This window comes from Oncorhynchus tshawytscha, linkage group LG13, assembly GCF_018296145.1.
Source record: "Oncorhynchus tshawytscha isolate Ot180627B linkage group LG13, Otsh_v2.0, whole genome shotgun sequence".
NCBI lineage: Eukaryota > Metazoa > Chordata > Actinopteri > Salmoniformes > Salmonidae > Oncorhynchus > Oncorhynchus tshawytscha.
Window position 1 is genome coordinate 32,419,246 of NC_056441.1, and position 23,572 is coordinate 32,442,817.

At 42.3% G+C, this 23,572-nt stretch overlaps 1 long non-coding RNA gene, 1 pseudogene and 1 gene segment (V, D, J or C); 2 read left to right on the forward strand and 1 right to left on the reverse strand.

The window, feature by feature from the left end:
• The first annotated feature begins 2,132 nt into the window (after positions 1-2,132).
• LOC112264705 lies at positions 2,133-3,076 on the forward strand. The gene is made up of 2 exons (XR_002955666.2): positions 2,133-2,404; positions 2,623-3,076. It is a non-coding gene; the product is annotated as an uncharacterized LOC112264705 (long non-coding RNA).
• Positions 3,077-9,521: 6,445 nt separating this feature from the next.
• Positions 9,522-10,160, reverse strand: LOC112264703. The segment is given in 2 exon segments: positions 9,522-9,856; positions 10,049-10,160. Coding segments are annotated over 2 exon segments (372 nt in total).
• A 1,367-nt stretch (positions 10,161-11,527) lies between these two features.
• Positions 11,528-19,479, forward strand: LOC112266012 (annotated as a pseudogene).
• Positions 19,480-23,572: the final 4,093 nt, after the last annotated feature.

A 23,572-nucleotide genomic window follows, 5' to 3' on the forward strand; every position in this document is an offset into this window, starting at 1 on the left:
TTTTTAATCACCCTATCATAATCCCGCAAAACTGTTTATAGTTTCAAAATATGTTTTAAACTACAGTATCATGTCGATCTCATGTTTTGTCATCCATTAATCTACACTGGGGACTAAAGATAGGAGGGAGAGGGAGGAGGGAGGACTGACACAATCATGAGGTGGCAGGGTAGCCTCGTGCGTTGGACTAGTAACCGAAAGGTTGCAAGTTCAAATCCCTGAGCTGACAAGGTACAAATATGTCATTCTGCCCCTGAACAGGCAGTTAACCAACTGTTCCTAGTTCGTCATTGAAAATAAGAATATGTTCTTAACTGACTAGTTAAATAATTGTAAAAAAATCAGTTATGTCAGAGGTGTTGAGGGCTTCTCATTCATTTAGAAATATAGGAGGCCATTGTGTTGAATACACGGTTTACAGTATACATATTGAGGATTTTGAAGTTTTCTCATTTTGAACCGAAAGACATTGCACTTTGGGTGAGGATAAAGTTGTCTGTCCGTGTACCAAAAGTGTAACAACTGACATACAGTATATGGGCAATGTCTACCTTAATTTGGTCCAGAAACATTTTGTTTGGCAGTGTTTGCAAGTTGTCCTACTTCTTGAAATGGACATGGTTGAACCCATGTTTGGCATCAGAGTGGTGTACGGTTTGAAATGCATGCTTTTATTGATCTATTTAGGCAGAAATGTTGTTGCATAAATCTAATATGTTTTTTACATTGTGCTCAATGCTAAAAAAAATACCTGTCAAGATTTTGACATAGAATGAGGCAACTTAACACTTTTTGGAAAGTTGTAGCTCGTCTGAACGAAAACAGAAGTAGCCTCTACGTAGCATACTGTAAGAGGAAGAAGAAAAAAAATATTCATGAAAACAAAATCAATGTATTCATGAATGGGAAATATGAGAAGCAATAGAATTTAGGATTTGACCAATGGAGGTCAAGCTTGAATGTGGGTTGGATGACCAAAGGAACCAATCTAGGCTACCCTATGGATACATAGAAAGTACAGGCTATACAGACAGCTTGCAGGCAGCCCAGAATACAGCCAGGCAGGAGAGTATAGATCCACACAGGTATCGTGACCATACAGAAGATGACGGAGGACGCCAGGTTCAGCATCAGACACAGGGTAAAGTTGGGGCGTCGGGACAAGCTGCGCAGTTTGACCACCAGAACAGCTATGTTACCAGGGAGGCCCAGCACACAGCACAGCCCCAGGACAATGTTCAAAATCAGGCAGCCTGAATACAGGGAGGTGGGGTCCATGCTGGAGGTGTTGGAGGAGTTCAGGTGCTCCGTGGTCGATGAAAGATAAGAGATCTAAGAGATATCTGGAAGACAGAAGACTTTAGACATCTAATTCTTTGTTTCTCAAGGAAAATGTATACTGTTTAAACAGTCTCTGCACTAGTACAGTATTTTTTGCCTTCTCTTGATCTCATGTCATAGAGTGATAGTAAGTGAAAGGTGTGGGTTTACTACCTCTGGTCAGATTCCTCCTGATGAGCTGTCTGTCTGTGTGTGTGTGTCTGACTGGACCTGGACTTTCTGACAGGCCGCCAACGTGGTGAGGGTAGGAAACAACATCTCTACCCCGCTGATCCTCAACACTGGGGCCCCACAAGGGTGCGTTCTCAACCCTCTCCTGAACCCCCCCCCTGCCACACAAACACACTCCAAGGGCCCTCACCCCCTCCCTGTAGGCAGTTTCATTGTGGTTGGTAATCAGGCCCCAGTGTTGTAGTGTCATCTGCAAACTTGATGATTGAGTTAGAGGCGTGCATGGCCACGCAGTCATGGGTGAACAGGGAGTACAGGAGAGGGAACGCACCCTTGTGGGGCCCCAGTGTTGAGGATCAGCGGGGTAGAGATATTGTTTCCTACCCTCACCACGGGGGCGGCCCGTCAGAAAGTCCAGGCCCAGTTGCACAGGGCGGGGTCGAGACCCAGGGTCTAGAGCTTAATGAGTTTGGAGGTTAGTATGGTGTTAAATGCAGAGCTGTAGTTAATGAACAGCATTCTTACATAGGTATTCCTCTTATCCAGATGGGATAGGGCAGTGTGCAGTGTGATGGCGATTACATCGTCAGTGGACCTATTGAGGCGGTAAGCAAATTGGAGTGGGTCTAGGGTATCTCTGATGTCTCTCTGGAAGGCAACTCGTGCCCTAATTTCATCCACCTTGTTGTCTAGAGATTGGACATTGTAATATGCTCGGAAGCGGTGGATGGTGTGCTCGCCTTCTGAGTCTGACCAGTTGGCCGTTCCGTCTTCCTCTCCTGCCGCGACCGCATTTTTTTAGGTCGGCCGCTGGGATAAGATCGCATGTCCAGGGTGGAGGTCCGAACAAAGGATCCGCTTCAGAAAAGACTGATCCCTGGTCGTAATGATGGTAAATTGACATCGCTTTTATATCCAATAGTTCTTCCCAGATGTATGTAATAACACTTGAGATTTTCTGGGCTAACAATGTAAGAAATCATATATTTAAAAAAATAATAATAACTGCATAGTTTTCTAAGGATCTGAAGCGAGGCGACCATCTCTGTCTGCTCCATCTTGGTCCTGAACATAACAGAAAACTTATCCCAATCTTTACTACTTGTTCAGCATCTTCTTCAAAAGAGAAGCATCCTCTACAACTCAGTATCCTCCGTGTCCCAGTGTGTTTGTGAATGAAGCTCCAGAGAGAAGAGTGTTCCAAACTAGAGTTGCAATCCAGCAGGATTCTACTGGAAGTCTCCCTTACTCATACTGACGTGAGATCAGAGGAGCCCCAGCCATGAATACAACCTCCAATAGGAGATAGAAACACACAGAAAGAGACAAAAACACACTTTACGACTCACAGTTAGGACGTGTGTTAACATTTAGAGATAAAATGTATCTCATAACTGACTTTAGTTGTGAATACAAAAACATAAAAGCCTTACTTGTTTTGTTTTCAAATTCAAATATTGATTCAATGTTTAGGACCTATCAGGGTTGCGGTCAAATGTATTTTTATGTATTAAATTCAACACTTCTATTCATTTACGTTTTATAATAAAATTAAAATAATTCAGGAGTTGTGCAGTATTCAAATTAATTTTCTAAATTATACAATTATTGAATCTATGAAAAATAAATGGACCCTTAGCCTCATTGCAAATGGTTTCCATTTTTTGCATGAGGGACAGTAGTGGTGCTCTGTCGTCCTCTTTTTACCACAATGCATAATGGCAGTTTGTGTGATGTGCAGAGTGGGTGTTTTACTTTATTTTAAGTTAAACTTCTCCCAGATCCATATAAAATGGATGTCACACACTTTCATTCAATTGTCTGGAGAATAATGTAGTGTGACATTAAAAAAATCCCAGGCATACTGTGGAACACTTTCAACAACTTGTAGAGTCCATGGCCTGACTAATTGACACTTCTGAGGGCAAAAGGGGGGGATGCGAATCAATATTAAGAAGGTGTTCTTAACGTTCTGTATACTCAGTGAATATTATGTTGAGGATTTAGCCTTTTTTGCCTTTTTGCCTTTTTGCCTTTTTCAGGCATGGTCTTGTTGGGATTACGTTGTTTGTCCTTGTACCAAATGTGTTGTTACTGTGAGGATCAACGCTGGAGACGTGAAGCAGGTACAGGGAGAACATTTACTAAACAGCAGACATGAAACAGGGCATGAACAGCGTCTGGACAGGAGAAAAATAACGACATCAATGCTGACAAAGGGAACAAACTGAGGAGCAGACAGATATAGAGGGGGAAATCAACAAGGTAATGGAGTCCAGGTGAGACCAATATTGAGCAGCTGCTCGTAATGTTGGTGACAGTTTTGTGTAATGAAGGGCAGCCTGGCGCCATCAAGAGGGAGAACGGGAGCAGACGTGACAGTTACATGTTACAAGTTCTACCTTTATTTGTTTCATAACTATTTTGTTTGGCATTCTTGGCAAGCTGTCTCACTTCTGGTTGAGTCTTAGACTGAAACTGACATGGTTGAACCCATGTTGGGCATCAGAGTGGTGCAAGGTTTGAATTGCATGCTTTTATTGATCTATTTAGGCAGAACTGTTGTTACATACATCTAGAGTGTTTTTCCATGGTGCTCAATGCTAAAATACCTTTCAAAATTTTGACAAAGAATGAGTCAACTTCGCAAGTATGATGAAATAGTCCAACACTTTCTGGGAGGTTGGGGCTCCTCCAAAGCAGAAGTGCATGTACTGTAAGAGAAACAACAAATCAATGTATTCATTAAAACTAAATGTATTTATTTATGCATTCGAAAGCTGACAAATACAATTTTGGAGGTCAAGCTTGAAAGGAGACAGATCATCAAAATAACAAATATAGGCTAACCTATGGATACCTAGAAAGTACAGGCTATACAGACACAGAGCCAGCAACCAAAAATGTGGGTTTTGTTGAGAACAAAATTGCTAAATTGGCTGCTGTTTAAACCAAGCCAAAACACCTTAAAAAGTCACCTTTATTTTTGTGAGTACCCTAATTTGTTATGATTAGGGTTAAGGGTTTTGGTTATGAGTAGGGTGATGGTTAGAGTTATGGGCTGAGCCAGCCGGAAGGTGGCTAGCTTGCAGGTGACACGGCCCAGCAGTGCAGGAGAGTACAGATCCACACAGGTATCGTGGCCATGTACCAGAGATTTGGATGACGCCAGGTTCAGCATGAGGCACAGGGTAAAGTTGGGGCGTTGGGGCGGGCGGCGCAGTATGACCACCAGGACAGTTATGTTACCAGGGAAGCCCAGTGCACAGCACAGCCCCAGGACAATGCTCTAAATCTTGGAGGAGGGGTCCAAGCTGGAGATGTTGGAGGAGTTGAGGTTCTCCATGGTCAGTGAAAGAATAAGATAAGAGATGTAAGAGCTATCTGGAAATAGACTTTAGACATCTAATTCTATGTTTAACTTTTTTTGCAGGTGCTGGACATCTCAGAACAGGTTATAACGGTCTGAACACCAGAAAACAGTCTGCTTGCAATCCTCACAAGTTTGTTCTTCTCACTTGATCTCTTGTCATGGAGTGATAATAAGGAAAGTAATAGGGGTTAACTGCCTCTGATCAGCTTCTTTCTCGTGTGCGTGTGTGTGTGTGTGTGTGTGTGTGTGTGTGTGTGTGTGTGTGTGTGTGTGTGTGTGTGTGTGTGTGTGTGTGTGTGTGTGTGTGTGTGTGTGTGTGTGTGTGTGTGCGTGAGACAGAGAGATATTTTTGGTCATCCAGCATACACGGTGAGACGCCTCCTGAGTGTTCGTCCACGGGGCAGGTGTTTCCAGTACCTGGTGGACTGAGAGGGTTACGGCCCGGAGAAGAGGTGCTGTGTCCCCACTAGAAATGTCCTGGACCCAGCCCTCATCGTCGACTTCCATCGCCGGCACTCCGGTCAACCAGCTACGCGCCCCTGTAAGACGCAGGTGGCGCCCCTAAAGGGGGAGTACTGTCCCACCCTGATCTGTTTCACCTGTTTTTGTGATTGTCTCCACCCCCCTCCAGGTGTCGCCCATCTTCCCCATTATCCCCTGTGTATTTATAACTGTGTTTTCTGTCTGTCTGTGTCACGAATCCCGCTTCCTGAGTCTGTGTTTGCCTGTGTTTCTGTCCTGGAGTGTGTTTCCGGTGTCCTGGAACGCACCCTGTCTGGTTGCCGGGCGAATTAGCTTGTTGGGAGATCAATGTTCACCCGCACCTGTATCCCATCAGTAATCTGCACACCTGTCCTGATCATCACCTCTCCCCTTCAAAAGCTCTGACCTGACATCCATTCCCTGCCGGATCGTTAGCCATGAACAGTATGTTGTGCCATAGTATCAGCCTCAAGTTGGATAGAATTTGTTTTGTTGTTTTTTTACGTATTGCTTGCCTTAAACTTACCTCCGTTTGTTCTGTCTTCAGTTACTCACCCGGATCATTTACCCCATTCCCGCCTGGTCGTCGCAGGATTCCGCTACCCCATTGGATCCACCTATTTACTCCCATCAACTCACCACCGCTGCCCGCTACGCCACCTGGATATATCTACCCATTCACATTCACTTGTAAATAAATACTCATCTTCTTCCTACTCTCCTTGTCCTGGTCTGCTTCTGGGTTCGATTTTGAAAGAACGTGACAGTCTGTGCCAGTTCATCTTGTTTGTCAAGTCAACCAGCATTTTCTCTCAGCTCCTGCTTTTCCCCAGTCTCTCTTTTTCTTGCCCTCCTGGTTTTGACCCTTGCCTGTCCTGTCTCTGAGCCCGCCTGCCTGCCCCTGACCCTGCCTGATATCCTGTACCTTCCCCCCACTACTCTGGACTATTGACCCCTGCCTTCCTTGACCTGTCTATTGCCTGCCCCTGTGGGAATATTAAACTATTGTTTATTCGACGTTGTCACATCTGGGTCTTACCTTCATATCTGATAATATTACTTTTCCAGTAGCAACTAGAGGTGAGCAGCAGCACAGACTGAATTTTACTCGTGATTAATCTAAGCATACCTTTTAACCTGTTCAATTGTCATTGTAATGAATGATGACCATTTTTCAAACACCTTTTCCCTGTAATTTAGAGCCATAATCGTTCAGCCTAATTCTATGTAAAATATATATTTATATATTTATCGGTATAGGTTATCTAAGCATACCTTTTTAACAGTTCAATTATAATTTTAATTAATGATGACAATTGACTAAGAAATGGTATGACTAAGAAATGGTATGAGTTTAGTGCAACTGCAACACTGGTATACACTGAGCGTACAAAACATTAAGGACACCTGCTCTTTCCATGACATAGACTGACCAGCTGAATCCAGATAAAATGTTTTTTCTATTTTGTGAGTACCTTAAAACTTCTTATGGCTGGGGGCAGTATTGAGTAGCTTGGATGAATAAGGTGCCCAGAGGTGCCCAGAGTAAACTGCCTGCTACTAAGTCCCAGTTGCTAATATATGCATATTATTAGTATATTTGGATAGGAAACACTCTGAAGTTTCTGAAACTGTTTGAATGATGTCTGTGTGTATAACAGAACTCATATGGCAGGCAAAAACCTGAGAACATATCCAACCAGGAAGTGGGAAATCTGATGTTGGTCTTTTTTCAACTCATTCCCTATTGAAGATACAGTGGGATATTGGTCCTGTTGCACTTCCTAAGGCTTCCACTAGATGTCAACAGTCTTTAGAAACTTGTTTGAGGCTTCTACTGTAAAGGAGGGGCTCTTAAGTGCTCTTTGAGTCAGTGGTCTAGCAGAGTGCCACAAGCTCGTGACGCTCGTTCACATGAGAGGTAGCTCGCGATCCATTGCATTTCTGAGGACAAAGGAATTCTCCGGTTGGAACATTATTGAAGATTTATGTTAAAAACATCCTAAAGATTGATTCTATACATCGTTTGACATGTTTCTACGGACTGTAACGGAATTTTTTGAAGATGGATTACTGGGCTGAACGCGCTAACAACAAGGAGGAATTTGGACATAAATGGTAAACTTTATCGAACAAATCAAACATTTATTGTGGAACTGGCATTCCTGGGAGTGCATTCTGATGAACATCATCAAAGGTAAATGAATATTTATAATGCTATTTCTGACTTATGTTGACCCCACAATATGCCGGATATCTTTTTGGCTTGTTTGGTCTCTGAGCGCTGTACTCAGATTATTGCATGGTGTGCTTTTTCCGTAACGTTTTTTTTTTATCTGACACAGCGGTTGCATTAAGGAGAAGGCTATCTTTAATTCTGTGAATTCATGTGGCTCTCTGCAAAATCCCCGGATGTTTTTGGAACTTCTAAACACAACGCGCCAATGTCTACTGAGTTTTTTTATATATATATGAACTTCATCGAACAAAACATACATGTATTGTGTAACATGAAGTCCTATGAGTGTCATCTGATGAGGATCATCAAAGGTTAGTGATTAATTGTATCTCTATTTCTGATTTTTGTGACTCTTCTCTTTGGCTGGAAAAATGGCTGTGTTTTTCTGTGACTTGGCTCTGACCTAACATAATCATTTGTGGTGCTTTCACTGTAAAGCCTATTTGAAATCGGACACTGGTGGGATTAACAAGAAGTGCATTTTTAAAATGGTATGAAATACTTCTATGTTTGAGGAATTTTAATGATGGGATTTCTGTTGTTTTGAATTTGGCGCCCTGCACTTTAGCTGGCTGTTGTCATATCGATCCCGTAAGCGGGATCACAGCCCTAAGAAATTATTAATTTGTTACTGTTAGGGATAAGGGGTTTGGTTATGGGTAGGGTGAGGGTTAGAGTTATGGGTTGGCATGCCTGCCACATCCCTTTAGTCAAATCTGCAGAGACCGACTTCAGACAGACACAGCACCACTCCGGCAATGTCCACCACGCTTATGGATCACAGGGATGCAGAGGATGTAGAATGCAACCACTACACTTGTGATCTGCTGCGTCAACTTGGTTCACCAGTCCGTGGAGGCAGCAGTAGGATGTGACCAGCACAGAGAATGGGATCATGAACCCCAACGCGTGTCTTGGTAGCACTCATCGCCCATTTTGCGAGTGGTCACAGTGGGGCCAGTCAGGCCGCATGCAAGCCCCCACATGGCCAGGAGCAGTGCAACCTCCCCCTTGCGTCCCAGCCGGTTCCACATCTGCAGGTAGAGCACCTGGAGTGATGGTGGCTAGCTTGCAGAGACCAGTCGTCCAGGAGAGTAGGTATCGAGAGGTATCGTGAAAAATAATGTTACTGATACATTTCAGTTAATGAACCTCTCGGAATGAACGCTTAGCTAATTGGGCCAAATATAATACCAGTCAAAATGATATCTACAGTGATACTAATACTGAAGCCATGTACTCTAAACTCACTGGTCTTCATGATGTTACTAATACTGAAACCATGTGCTCTAAACTCACTGGTCTTCATAATGTTACTAATACTGAAGCCAAGTGCTCTAAACTCACTGGTCTTCATCATGTTACTAATACTGAATACATGTACTCTAAACTCACTGGTCTTCATTATGTTACTAATACTGAAGCCAAGTGCTCTAAACTCACTGGTCTTCATAATGTTACTAATACTGAAGCCAAGTGATATACTGTATCATAATGATGTCAAACTAGTATTTCTTGAATGCAAATGATATGACTGTTTTCACTCATTCAAGTTTGGAGGCGTATAGAAGTTGAGTAGGGCATGAATAGTTTGGTTCAGACGGGGTCAACACTCATGCTGTTGTGTACTGAAATGAGTTCTTCTTACAATATGAAGAGAAATCGAAGCGTAAATGTAAACCTGTTCTTAACTTTGCTTAACATGTCCTTCAAAAGAAAGCATTTTCTACAGCTCTGTATCCTTATTGGTCCCAGTGTGTTTCCAAAGATTTAACATATTTGGAGAATATATTGAGAGATATGTACAGTATGCGTCATTTTTCAAATAATTGGCTTTAAAATACTTTAGAATACGGGAGACTCTGTAGCTCTGCAGCTGTTGAGTCAGAGCAGTTCCTCTTTAGCTGAGGGAGGTTTTTGTACGACGCTCTAACACTGTGTGAACGGATAGCTGCCACCCTGCTGACAGTAGTAATCTCCTGCATCTTCAGCCTGGACTCCACTGATGGTCAGAGTGTAATGAGTTAATGAACTACCAGATCCACTCCCACTAAAACGACCTGGAATCCCAGACTGACGGGTTGTAGCAGCATAAACCAGGAGTTTAGGAGCTTCTCCAGGTTTCTGCAGGTACCAGCTAAGCGCATTACCAGTATTTGAACTGGCTGTACAGCTGAGAGAGACAACCTCTCCTGGACTAACAGACTGAGATTTAGGAGACTGAGTCAGAATTATATCTGCTGATGAGTCTGAAACATAAACAAAAGTAAAGAAAGGTTGATTATTAATCACAACAAATAGACATTGATAATCTTACACATTATAACATGAAACATATCAGGCAAAACCAGATTGTTTTTTATTAAAATCTTCAAATTTCACACAGTTTAAATCTGAAGCCAAAAACATCATGAATCAAAGTTAGTTAAAGTGTCTCTCACCCTGAACAAGGAGCCCCAGTGTTCCCAGCAGTAGAATCAGTGACATCATCATTATGCTGCGTGTCAGTGGCTCTGAAAGGAGTGAACAGTCACTGATCAACACTGGGGTTTTAAAAGTATGTGGAGCAATGAGGCAGGACAGATATGCAAAACCCCAATATTTTACTCAAATACACCACACATACAAAAGAAGTCAACAGACCTAATGTATATTACATTTGAGAATACTGAAATCATAAACCACACAAGGTAACAACTATATCTTAAATGATGCATAGTTTGACCCACTTACACAGTGGTTTATGTCCATCAACAGTGGTTTTCAGGCTCAGAAGGTCAATTAAGTTTAACAGTAGAATTACTGCCTCTGTATGTTTCAGACCTTCTCAAGATGGACAGTAGTGGTGCTCTGTACAAGCTCCCCCAGATCCGTATGAAATGAAAGTTACACACTCTATATACCCATTCAGTTCTCAGGAGCACATGTAGTGTTCAACTGTATTTATTTTTATCCAGTTTACTTTCCATTAGTCAGCACCTATTGAAACATTTTGGGGGTGTGCGTCAGATCATGCTTTTCACCACCCTATCATAACCCCAAAAAACTGTTTATTGTTCCAAAATATGTTCTAAACTACAGTATCATGTCAACCTCATGGTGTGTCAATCCTTGCATCCACACTGGGGACTAAAGACAGGAGGGAGGACTGACAGTCATAGCAGTCATAACTCATGTAAGAGGTGTTGAGGGTTTCTCTTTCATATAGAAATATAGCCTATGCTGTTGAATACATGGTTTACAGCATCAATTTAGGTTGATGATTCAGCCTTTTCTCTCATTTTGAACCAAAAGACATGGTGCTTAGGGTGAGGATAAAGTTGTCTGTCTGTGTACCAAATGTGTTACATCTGACATATCACAAGTTCTACCTTCATTTGGTCCAGAAACATTTTGTTTGGCCGTGTTGACAAGATGTCTCACTTCTTGTTGTGGCTTAGAATGAAACGGACAGAGTTGAACCCATGATGGGCATCAGAGTGGTGCAAGGTTTGAAATGCATTCTTTTATTTATCTGTTTAAGGAGAAATGTTGTTGCCGAGATCTAATGTGTTTTTCCATTGTGCTCAATAGTAAAATACCTGTCAAGATTTTAAGGCAACTTAATAAGTGTGCTGAAGTAATTTAACAAGTTGGAGCTCCTCTGAACAAAAGCAGAAGTATCCTCTATGTAGCCTACTGCAAGAGAAATAAAACATCTATTTCTTAATTAAAACTAAATCAATTTATTCATGCATGGGAAAGATGGATTTTACCAATGCCGGTCAAGCTTGAATTGGGGTTAGATCACCAAAGGAACAAATCTAGGCTACCCTATGGATACATAGAAAGTACAGGCTATACAGACAGCTTGCAGGCAGCCCAGAATCCAGCCAGGCAGGAGAGTATAGATGCACACATGTATCGTGGCCATGTACAAGATGTCGGAGGACGCCAGGTTCAGCATGAGACACATGGTAAAGTTGGGGTGTTGGGACGAGCTGCTCTGTTTGACCACCAGAACAGCTATGTTACCAGGGAGGCCCAGCACACAGCACAGCCCCAGGACGATGTTTGAAATCAGGCGACCTGAATCCAGGGAGGTGGGGTCCATGCTGGATGTGCTGGAGGAGTTCAGGTGCTCCGTGGTCGATGAAAGATAAGAGATCTAAGAGATATCTGGAAGACTTCAGACTTCAGACATTTAATTATTTGTTTCTAAAAAAATGTATACTGTTAAAACAGTCTCTACATTAGTAAACAGAGTGCATGAAATCCTCACAAGTTTTTCTCTTCTCTTGATCTCATGTCATAGAGTGATAGTAAGTGAAAGGTGTGAGTTAACTGCCTCTGGTCAGATTCCTCTTGATGAGCTGTGTGTGTGTTTTTGTTGTTGCAGATTTACCCGCTTTTCTCCCCGATTTGTAGTTACAGTCTTGTCTCATCACAGCAACTCCCCTATGGACTAAGGAGAGGTGAAGGTCGAGAGCCATGCGTCCTCCGAAACACAATCCTGGAAAGCCGCACTGCTTCTTGACACACTGCTCACTGAACTTGGAAGCCAGCCACAGCAATGTGTTAGAGGAAACACTGTCCAGCTGGCAACCGAGATCAGCTTGCAGGCGCTTTTTCCACCACAAGAAGTCGCTAGAGCTTGATGGGACAAGGAAATCCAGGCCGGCCAAACTCTTACCTAACTCTTACCTAAGACGCTGGCCCAATTGTGCGATGCTTCATGGGTCTCCCGGTCATGGCCAGCTGTGACACAGCCTGGGATCAACCTCAGGTCTGTAATGACGCCTCAATCACTGCGAAGCAGTGCCGTAGACCGCTACGCCACGTTTCCACATAATTTCAATGAAATTATGTTGAACCAATGTGGAACAGACATTGAAATAACATCTGCCCAGTGGGATGATTGCACTTCTAATTTCCTACCTGACACAGATTCTAGCATAAATCTACCATGACTGCTATCTTATGTTATCTTAATTTGGAAGCTATTGACAATATCTGGTCATTTGCATAAAGAGTGGGAAGCAACTCAAATCAAAATCAAATCAAATTTTATTTGTCACATACACATGGTTAGCAGATGTTAATGCGAGTGTAGCGAAATGCTTGTGCTTCTAGTTCCGACAATGCAGTAATAACGAGCAAGTAATCTAACTAACAATTCCAAAAAAAACTACTGTCATACACAGTGTAAGGGGATAAAGAATATGTACATAAGGATATATGAATGAGTGATGGTACAGAGCAGCATAGGCAAGATACAGTAGATGATATCGAGTACAGTATATACATATGAGATAAGTATGTAAACCAAGTGGCATAGTTAAAGTGGCTAGTGATACATGTATTACATAAGGATGCAGTCGATGATATAGAGTACAGTATCAACGTATGCATATGAGATGAACAATGTAGGGTAAGTAACATTATATAAGGTAGCATTGTTTAAAGTGGCTAGTGATATATTTACATCATTTCCCATCAATTCCCATGATTAAAGTGGCTGGAGTAGAGTCAGTGTCATTGACAGTGTGTTGGCAGTAGCCACTCAATGTTAGTGGTGGCTGTTTAACAGTCTGATGGCCTTGAGATAGAAGCTGTTTTTCAGTCTCTCGGTCCCAGCTTTGATGCACCTGTACTGACCTCGCCTTCTGGATGGCAGCGGGGTGAACAGGCGGTGGTTGATGTCCTTGATGATCTTTATGGCCTTCCTGTAGCATCGGGTGGTGTAGGTGTCCTGGAGGGCAGGTAGTTTGCCCCCGGTGATGCGTTGTGCAGACCTCACTACCCTCTGGAGAGCCTTACGGTTGAGGGCGGTGCAGTTGCCATACCAGGCGGTGATACAGCCCGCCAGGATGCTCTCGATTGTGCATCTGTAGAAGTTTGTGAGTGCTTTTGGTGACAAGCCGAATTTCTTCAGCCTCCTGAGGTTGAAGAGGCGCTGCTGCGCCTTCCTCACGATGCTGTCTGTGTGAGTGGACCAATTCAGTTTGTCTGTGATGTGTATGCCGAGGAACTTAAAACTTGCTACCCTCTCCACTACTGTTCCATCGATGTGGATGGGGGTGTTCCCTCTGCTGTTTCCTGAAGTCCACAATCATCTCCTTAGTTTTGTTGACGTTGAGTGTGAGGTTATTTTCCTGACACCACACTCCGAGGGCCCTCACCTCCTCCCTGTAGGCCGTCTCGTCGTTGTTGGTAATCAAGCCTACCACTGTTGTGTCGTCCGCAAACTTGATGATTGAGTTGGAGGCGTGCATGGCCACGCAGTCGTGGGTGAACAGGGAGTACAGGAGAGGGCTCAGAACGCACCCTTGTGGGGCCCCAGTGTTGAGGATCAGCGGGGAGGAGATGTTGTTGCCTACCCTCACCACCTGGGGGCGGCCCGTCAGGAAGTCCAGTACCCAGTTGCACAGGGCGGGGTCGAGACCCAGGGTCTCGAGCTTGATGACGAGCTTGGAGGGTACTATGGTGTTGAATGCCGAGCTGTAGTCGATGAACAGCATTCTCACATAGGTATTCCTCTTGTCCAGATGGGTTAGGGCAATGTGCAGTGTGGTTGAGATTGCATCGTCTGTGGACCTATTTGGGCGGTAAGCAAATTGGAGTGGGTCGAGGGTGTCAGGTAGGGTGGAGGTGATATGGTCCATGACTAGTCTCTCAAAGCACTTCATGATGACGGATGTGAGTGCTACGGGGCGGTAGTCGTTTAGCTCAGTTACCTTAGCTTTCTTGGGAACAGGAACAATGGTGGCCCTCTTGAAGCATGTGGGAACAGCAGACTGGTATAGGGATTGATTGAATATGTCCGTAAACACACCGGCCAGCTGGTCTGCGCATGCTCTGAGGGCGCGGCTGGGGATGCCGTCTGGGCCTGCAGCCTTGCGAGGGTTAACACGTTTAAATGTCTTACTCACTTCGGCTGCAGTGAAGGAGAGACCGCATGTTTCCGTTGCAGGCCGTGTCAGTGGCACTGTATTGTCCTCAAAGCGGGCAAAAAGTTATTTAGTCTGCCTGGGAGCAAGACATCCTTGTCCGTGACTGGGCTGGGTTTCTTCCTGTAGTCCGTGATTGACTGTAGACCCTGCCACATACCTCTTGTGTCTGAGCCGTTGAATTGAGATTCTACTTTGTCTCTGTACTGGCGCTTAGCTTGTTTGATAGCCTTGCGGAGGGAATAGCTGCACTGTTTGTATTCAGTCATGTTACCAGACACCTTGCCCTGATTAAAAGCAGTGGTTCGTGCCTTCAGTTTCACACGAATGCTGCCATCAATCCACGGTTTCTGGTTAGGGAATGTTTTAATCGTTGCTATGGGAACGACATCTTCAACGCACGTTCTAATGAACTCGCACACCGTATCAGCGTATTCGTCAATGTTGTTGTCTGACGCAATACGAAACATCTCCCAGTCCACGTGATGGAAGCAGTCTTGGAGTGTGGAGTCAGATTGGTCGGACCAGCGTTGGACAGACCTCAGCGTGGGAGCTTCTTGTTTTAGTTTCTGTCTGTAGGCAGGGATCAACAAAATGGAGTCGTGGTCAGCTTTTCCGAAAGGGGGGCGGGGCAGGGCCTTATATGCGTCGCGGAAGTTAGAGTAACAATGATCCAGGGTCTTTCCACCCCTGGTTGCGCAATCGATATGCTGATAAAATTTAGGGAGTCTTGTTTTCAGATTAGCCTTGTTCAAATCCCCAGCTACAATGAATGCAGCCTCCGGATAAATCGTTTCCAGTTTGCAGAGAGTTAAATAAAGTTCGTTCAGAGCCATCGATGTGTCTGCTTGGGGGGATATATACGGCTGTGATTATAATCGAAGAGAATTCTCTTGGTAGATAATGCGGTCTACATTTGATTGTGAGGAATTCTAAATCAGGTGAACAGAAGGATTTGAGTTCCTGTATGTTTCTTTCATCACACCATGTCACGTTGGCCATAAGACATACGCCCCCGCCCGTCTTCTTACCAGAAAGATGTTTGTTTCTGTCGGCGCGATGCGTGGAGAAACCCGCTGGCTGCACCGCTTCGGATTGCGTCTCTCCAGTTAGCCATGTTTCCGTGAAGCAAAGAACGTTACAGTCTCTGATGTCCCTCTGGAATGCTACCCTTGCTCGGATTTCATCAACCTTGTTGTCAAGAGACTGGACATTGGCAAGAAGAATGCTAGGGAGTGGTGCACGATGTGCCCGTCTCCGGAGTCTGACCAGAAGACCGCTTCGTTTCCCTCTTTTTCTGAGTCGTTTTTTTTTTTGGTCGCTGCATGTGATCCACTCGGTTACACTGGTTGTAAGGCAGAACACAGGATCCGCATCGCGAAAAACATATTCTTGGTCGTACTGATGGTGAGTTGACGCTGATCTTATATTCAGTAGTTCTTCTCGGCTGTATGTAAAGAAACCTAAGATGACCTGGGGTACTAGTGTAAGAAATAACACGTAAAAAAACAAAAAACTGCACAAAAAACTGCATAGTTTCCTAGGAACGCGAAGCGAGGCGGCCATCTCTGTCGGCGCCGGAAGTGATCAGGACTATGAGTTCTCATATGTTCTCATATTCTGACTTGAGCCTACATAACAACTGCATGACCTTTACAAAAACCATGTGATCAAAGGTCATGATGTTTTGACTGTAGTTGACTGCAAGTTTCTGCAGTTCATCCTCACCAGTTGCAACTTGCAGCCATCACCTGCGTTGTGGGAGGCTCTATTGTCTGCCAATCATTAGGGTGTTGTTGTTTGACCCACGTGAAAGTGACCAAAGACATGATTGAAACAGATTTGCCACAAATCATGTACACATGTACACATGGAGCAGGTACCACTTACTAGGGAGAATGTTCCAGACAGTGTGACTCTTACGCAAAATGCCGCTGGCAGATATTTTTACTCTTAATGATGTAAAAAATGTGGACTTTTGTGACTTTTCCCACATTTTGTTGTGTAACAAGATGGGATTCTAATGGATTTAATTGTCATATTTTTTGTCAACGATCTAAGTTCAAAACTGTAACTAATTAAAGGCAACTCAGAAACATTCAATGTCGTCTTGGTAAGGAATTCCAGTGTATATTTGGTCTTGTGTTTTAAGTTGCTGTCCTGCTGAAAGATGAATTGTCTCACAGTTTCTGGTGGAAAGCAGACTGAACCAACTTTTCCTCTAAGATTGTGCCTGTGCTTAGCTCCATTCCATTTCATTTATCCCTCCAAAAAACTCCAGAGTCCTTGCCGATGACAAGCATACCCATAATATGGAGCCTCCACTATGCTTGAAAATATGAAGAGTGGTACTCAGTAATGTGTTTTATTGGATTTGTCCCAAACATAACACTTTGTTTTCAGGACATAAAGTTAATTTCTCTGCCACATTTTTGCAGTTTTACTTTAGTGCCTTATTCCAAACAGGATGAATGTTTTGGAATATTTATATTCTGCACAGGCTTCCTTCTTTTCACTCTGTCATGTAGGTTAGTACTGTATTGAGGAGTAACTACCGTATCATGTTGTTGATCCTTGCTCATTTTTCTTCAATCACAGCCATCACACTCTGTAGCTATCTTAAAATGTCCCCATTCAATTCAGGCTGTTAGACAACAAAATGTGGAAAAAGTCAAAGGGTGTGAATAGTTTCTGAAGGAACTTTGTGTCAACACTGTCCACAGCCGTTTTCAGTATGTAGATAGTTCAATGGGTAAAGTGAATGTGTCCAGTCTACTGGAGTTCCAGAGTGTACCAGTAGGGGGCATCAGTTCCATGTCTCTGTTATCATTCCCCTCTGCGTCTGTCTGGAGGTTTTTGTCCAGCCAGTCAATCAGAATCTATCACTGTGGTGGACTTTCGGTGGAGGGACCAAACTGAGTGTTGACAGTAAGTATTCAGTTCTTGATCTTGACCTCTGATATCAAAATCCCAATTCATTTTCTTAACAATATTACAACTCCCTTAAATAGAAGGTAGAAATGTATATTTATATTTTGAGAATTTGTTTTGCATTTATTTTCCTTAAAGTAAATGTAGTTAAATCAAAATGCCTATTCAAGATGTAACATATCAAACAAGGTTATACAGTGTGTATTCATTTGGAACAGAGATACTGTTGAAATAAGAGTGGTTTAGATGAATGTAGCTTTACAAAGAGCAAAAGCAGTGTCTCTATAGTGTCAGAGGTTTTTGTACGGCCGCTGAATGAGATTGTATCACTGTGGCACACTTTTGGTGGAGGCACTAGACTGGATGTTGGAAGTAAGTTTACCTACCTCTAATATAGAAAATGTTCTGACCTTGCATATAGATGCACTGATGATCTTGTGAGAGAAGAAACTAAGATTACAATGGAAATAAATGCTATGCATAGTAATGTTTTTGGTTAAAGAGTTATTCTCTTCATAAGAGTCCCCATTTGTGTGAAAATATCTTTTGGTTAAACCTCAAATATTAAGCTATTATTTTTGGTTAACAGACCTAGTCTCGTAAATAATATCACTATTCATTTTATTTAAATGTGTATTTTAAATATATATAAATGTTTTAAGATGGTTATATTCAACTTAATTCACTCCTTCAGCATTCAGCTACAAGGTATTGCTTAGCTTTGTTATCTATTTGCTATTTACTATTTTGTATCTTATTTGATCCCATTTGCAGTTTTATTGGCTATCTATTGAAAAGACTTGCTATCTTGTGAAGTCCAGCTTTTCTGCTGTTCATATGAATATAGGTTTATTTTCAATTTGATACAATATCTTGTAAATTACACGTAACTTGATTCATTTTCTTTTCAAAAAATTAAAACTTAAATGTTTTAGTGTGTCTTTTAAATTAAATGTATTTCATTGTTAGGTGTTTACAGTCAACTGGAATTTATTTCCTCAGCACAGGCATATTATCAACCAATTGTAATTTAATTCATAATTTAAGAATTGTTCATACATTCTGTGAAATGTTCTTAAAAAGAATAATCATAACAATTAATAATAAAATGCAGTTTGATTCCTATGAGTGTATTCCATTACAGTAAGGGAGGAATATTTCACATTTTAAATAGTACAATTTTGAAGATAGTTGATTGTATTTTCAGTCATCTCATGTAGTTATAATATGCTTCAGTAGCTAGTCAAAGGCAAGTGTGATAAACTGACTGTCTGTATGAGGAACAGAAACCTACTGATGGAAAAAAACGTAATTTACAGCTAAGATGTTAAACTGCTGCATCATTATTGTCATATCAGTCTGATGATTGATTGATAGTTCCCCTCTCCATAACTTCCCACCTGTCTTTTAGGTGATGTTCGTCCCACCCTGACAGTCCTGCCCCCTCCAGTGTGGAGCTGCAGCAGGGGAAGGCCACTCTCATGTGCCTGGCCAACAAGGGCTTCCCCTCAGGCTGGAAGCTGAGCTGGAAGGTGGACGGCAGCAGCAGCAACACCTGGGAGGTGACCGGGAGCCCCGGGGTCCTGGAGAAGGATGGCCACTACAGCTGGAGCAGCACCCTGACCCTCCCTGTTGATCAGTGGAAGAAGGTGGACTCTGTGACCTGTGAGGCCACCCAGGGCTCCCAGTCTCCTCTCTCTGAGACACTGAGGAGAGACCAGTGTTCTGATTAATGAGCTCCCCCCTCTGACTCCACTGTTTTTACTCTGCACCTCTCCTTCTTACTGCTCCAGCAATACCAGCACACTGGTCCAATGCTGGGCTGGATCCTGTGTGGGAATCCTTCCTCCAGCAGGAGCTTTTATCATAGTGGAACAAAGAACAGAATACATGTCTGATTCTGATGTCAAATAGATCTGCTTGGCTTTCATATCACATGTGTTCTGAACCTTTTTACTGTAATGCTGTTGGTTCTGTCATGTTGAGATAATAAAGATGTTCAAAATGTTAAATTGTGTTCCTGGATATCATTCTTTACTGAGGTTTACCATTAGACATTTTTCTTTATCATTTGTTTAGTTTTCATAAGGAATGGAGAGCTCCGCCATGAAACACAATGTTACTGATACATTTCAGATAATGAACCTCTCTCAATGAACGCTTAGCTGATTGGGCCAAGTTTGGTGCCAGTCAAAAGGATATCTACAGTACGACTCATACTGAATCCATGTGCTCTAAACTCACTGGTCTTCATGATGTTACTAATACTAAAGACATGTTCTAAACTCACTGGTCTTCATGATGTTACTAATACTGAAACCATGTGCTCTAAATCCACTAGTCTAGATGATGTTACTAATACTGAAACCATGTGCTCTAAATCCACTAGTCTTCATGATGTTACTAATACTGAAACCATGTGCTCTAAACTCACTGGAACTATCTGGGGACAGGTGAACATCTGGCTACTGTGCTGCTCTATTCTGGGAGTGTTGCAGTAACCCTGCCCATGCAAATATCACTTTCAGCCTCACCACAGAACACAATCTCCCAGCCTCAAACCCTCTGGGACTGGGGCAGGTGTGTGTGTCTGACTATGGCTGAGGAACCAGACTTCACGTTAGACTTTGCATGACGTTCAAGTTGGGGACTTCATTCGCAGGTCTTTTATGGCTACGTAAACTACATTTATTTGTGAAAGATATATGTTAGATGTATTCCTATCTGACAAACAGAAGTCAAAGGGTTCGTCTGGGGGACACTGTCAGACTTTCTTTACTATAACATTGGAGTCTCACAAGGGTCAATATTAGGCCCCCTTCTGTTTACCATCTGTCACGCCCTGACCGTAGATTGCTTTGTATGTTTCTATTTTTAGTTTGGTCAGGGTGTGATGTGAGTGGGTATTCTATGTTTCGTGTTCTATGTTTTCTATTTCTATGTGTTTGGCCTGGTATGGTTCCCAATCAGAGGCAGCTGGCTGAAGAACCGTCTTAGGTAGCCGTTTGCATCCCACTTTGAGTTGTGGGTGATTATTTTCTGGTTTGTTGCACCTGTCAGAACTGTTCGTTTGTCGTTTTTGTTTCCCCGTATTCATTCTTCATTAAAAATATTATGGATAAGTACCACGCTGCACCTTGGTCCTCTTCTCTCCCGACGACAATCGTTACACCCTCTATATAAATGATCTCCCACTTGCTTGCCCACAAGTTAACATGCATATGTATGAAGACGATACATTCATGTATGTACACTCCAAAAATTGTTTACAAGTTAGCTGAAGCTATGTTATACAGTTTCTAAATGGATGACTGATTATTACCTGCATTTAAATATCGACAAGACTGTTTTTCTGTACTTATCTAAAAAAATCCATTGATTCTTCCCAACAAGCTGTTCTTGTTAATGGGGAGAATCTGAACGTTGTGTCTCTTTTCAGGTATCTCGGCGTCATTTTGGAGTCCAACTTTAAGATACATGAAGAAGGTTGGTTAACACGGTCAAGTTTGGATGATCCAACACTAGGTTTATAAAACTTTAACTTCTTCTGGAGGCCGCCTAACTATATATGCTTGCTATGATCTTCTCACATCTGAGATATTGCCTCACAAGCAGGAGCTTCTATTCTGACACCAATTGAATCACTCTGCAAACAAACACTTAAGATGTTTGATACCAACCCAAACAGTTACCACCATTATCACATCATTCACAAACATGATTATTTCAGTCTGGATAGGTTTAAGCAGTATGTAGATGCAAGCCTTGTCTTTAAGATCCTGCATGGTGTTGCCCCTCCACCCCTATGCTGGCATTTGATGCTCAAGGAAGGCACCTCCAAGATAACAAAGGCAGTAACTACAGGGGATTGCATTTGTCCCTTTTTGACACAGTATATTCGCTCAATCTGCCTTTTCTGTTAGAGATACAATATACTGGAATGCAATGCGCATGCCATGGACTTGAGAAGCTGCACTGATTATTGTACTTTTACATTTAAATTGAAAACATGGCTCAACTCTTTCCAAACCTTTACAAGAGTTATCTGTAGTTCCTTATATGTAAGACAACAGTGTTTTTATTGCGAATAATTTGTTGTTGTTAGAATTATATATTATTGGATGTAATGTATTTGTACTTTGTATTGTTTAATTAAGTATTTGTATTGTGGCTGTGTGATTGCCCTTACCTGCCCTGGGACTACAGGTGCAAAATAGCTTTTTGGCTAACCCCGGCACATTTACCTGGATGTTGCATTATTGTAAGATTGATGTTGATTTATGTGCATTGTCCCCTATGAAAATATATAGTTCCTCTTTAGCTGAAGGAGGTTTTTGTACGACGCTCTAACACTGTGTGAATGGAGAGCTGACACCCTGCTGACAGTAGTAATCTCCTGCATCTTCAGCCTGGACTCCACTGATGGTCAGAGTGTAATGAGTTTATGAACTACCAGATCCACTCCCACTGAAACGACCTGGAATCCCAGACTGACGGTTTGTACCATGATAAACCAGAAGTTTAGGAGCTTCTCCAGGTTTCTGCAGGTACCACTGGAGATTATTACCCGTACTTGAACTGGCTGTACAGCTGATAGAGACAGTCTCTCCTGGACTAACAGACTGAGATTTAGGAGACTGAGTCAGAATGATATCTGCTGATGATTCTGAAAAATAAAACAAAAGTGAAGAAAGGATGATTAGTAAGGTTATCACAACAAACAGACATTTATAATCTTCCACATTCTATCATGAAACATATCAGGCAAAATCAGATTTGTTTTTATTAATATCTTCAATATTCACAAATGAAATTTAATTCTGAAATCAAATCCATCATCAAAGTTAGTCAAAGTGTCTCTCACCCTGAAAAAGGAGCCCCAGTGTTCCCAGCAGTAGAATCAGTGACATCATCATTATGCTGCGTGTCAGTGGCTCTGAAAGGAGTGAACAGTCACTGATCAACACTGGGGTTTTAAAAGTATGTGGAGCAATGAGGCAGGACAGATATGCAAAACCCCAATATTTTACGCAAATACACCACACATACAAAAGAAGTCAACAGACCTACTGTATATTACATTTGAGAATACTGAAATCATAAACCACACAATATAACAACTATATCATAAATGAGGCCTACTTTGACCCACTTACACAGTGGCTTATGTCCATCAACAGTGATTGTCAGTCTCAGAAGGTCAATTAAGTTTAACAGTAGAATTACTGCCTCTGTATGTTTCAGACCTTCTCAAGATGGACAGTAGTGGTGCTCTGTACAACCTCCCCCAGATCCGTATGAAATGAAAGTTACACACTCTATATACCCATTCAGTTCTCAGGAGCACATGTAGTGTTCAACTATATTTATTTTTATCCAGTTTACTTTCCATTAGTCAGCGCCTATTGAAACATTTTGGGGGTGTGCGTCAGATCATGCTTTTCACCACCCTATCATAACCCCAAAAAACTGTTTATTGTTCCAAAATATGTTCGAAACTACAGTATCATGTCAACCTCATGGTGTGTCAATCCTTGCATCCACACTGGGGACTAAAGATAGGAGGGAGGACTGACAGTCATAGCAGTCATACCTCATGTAAGAGGTGTTGAGGGTTTCTCTTTCATATAGAAATATAGCCTATGGTGTTGAATACATGGTTTACAGCATCAATTTAGGTTGATGATTCAGCCTTTTCTCTCATTTTGAACCAAAAGACATGGTGCTTAGGGTGAGGATAAAGTTGTCTGTCTGTGTACCAAATGTGTTACATCTGACATATCACAAGTTCTACCTTCATTTGGTCCAGAAACATTTTGTTTGGCCGTGTTGACAAGATGTCTCACTTCTTGTTGTGGCTTAGAATGAAACGGACAGAGTTGAACCCATGATGGGCATCAGAGTGGTGCAAGGTTTGAAATGCATTCTTTTATTTATCTGTTTAAGGAGAAATGTTGTTGCCGAGATCTAATGTGTTTTTCCATTGTGCTCAATAGTAAAATACCTGTCAAGATTTTAAGGCAACTTAATAAGTGTGATGAAGTAATTTAACAAGTTGGAGCTCCTCTGAACAAAAGCAGAAGTATCCTCTATGTAGCCTACTGC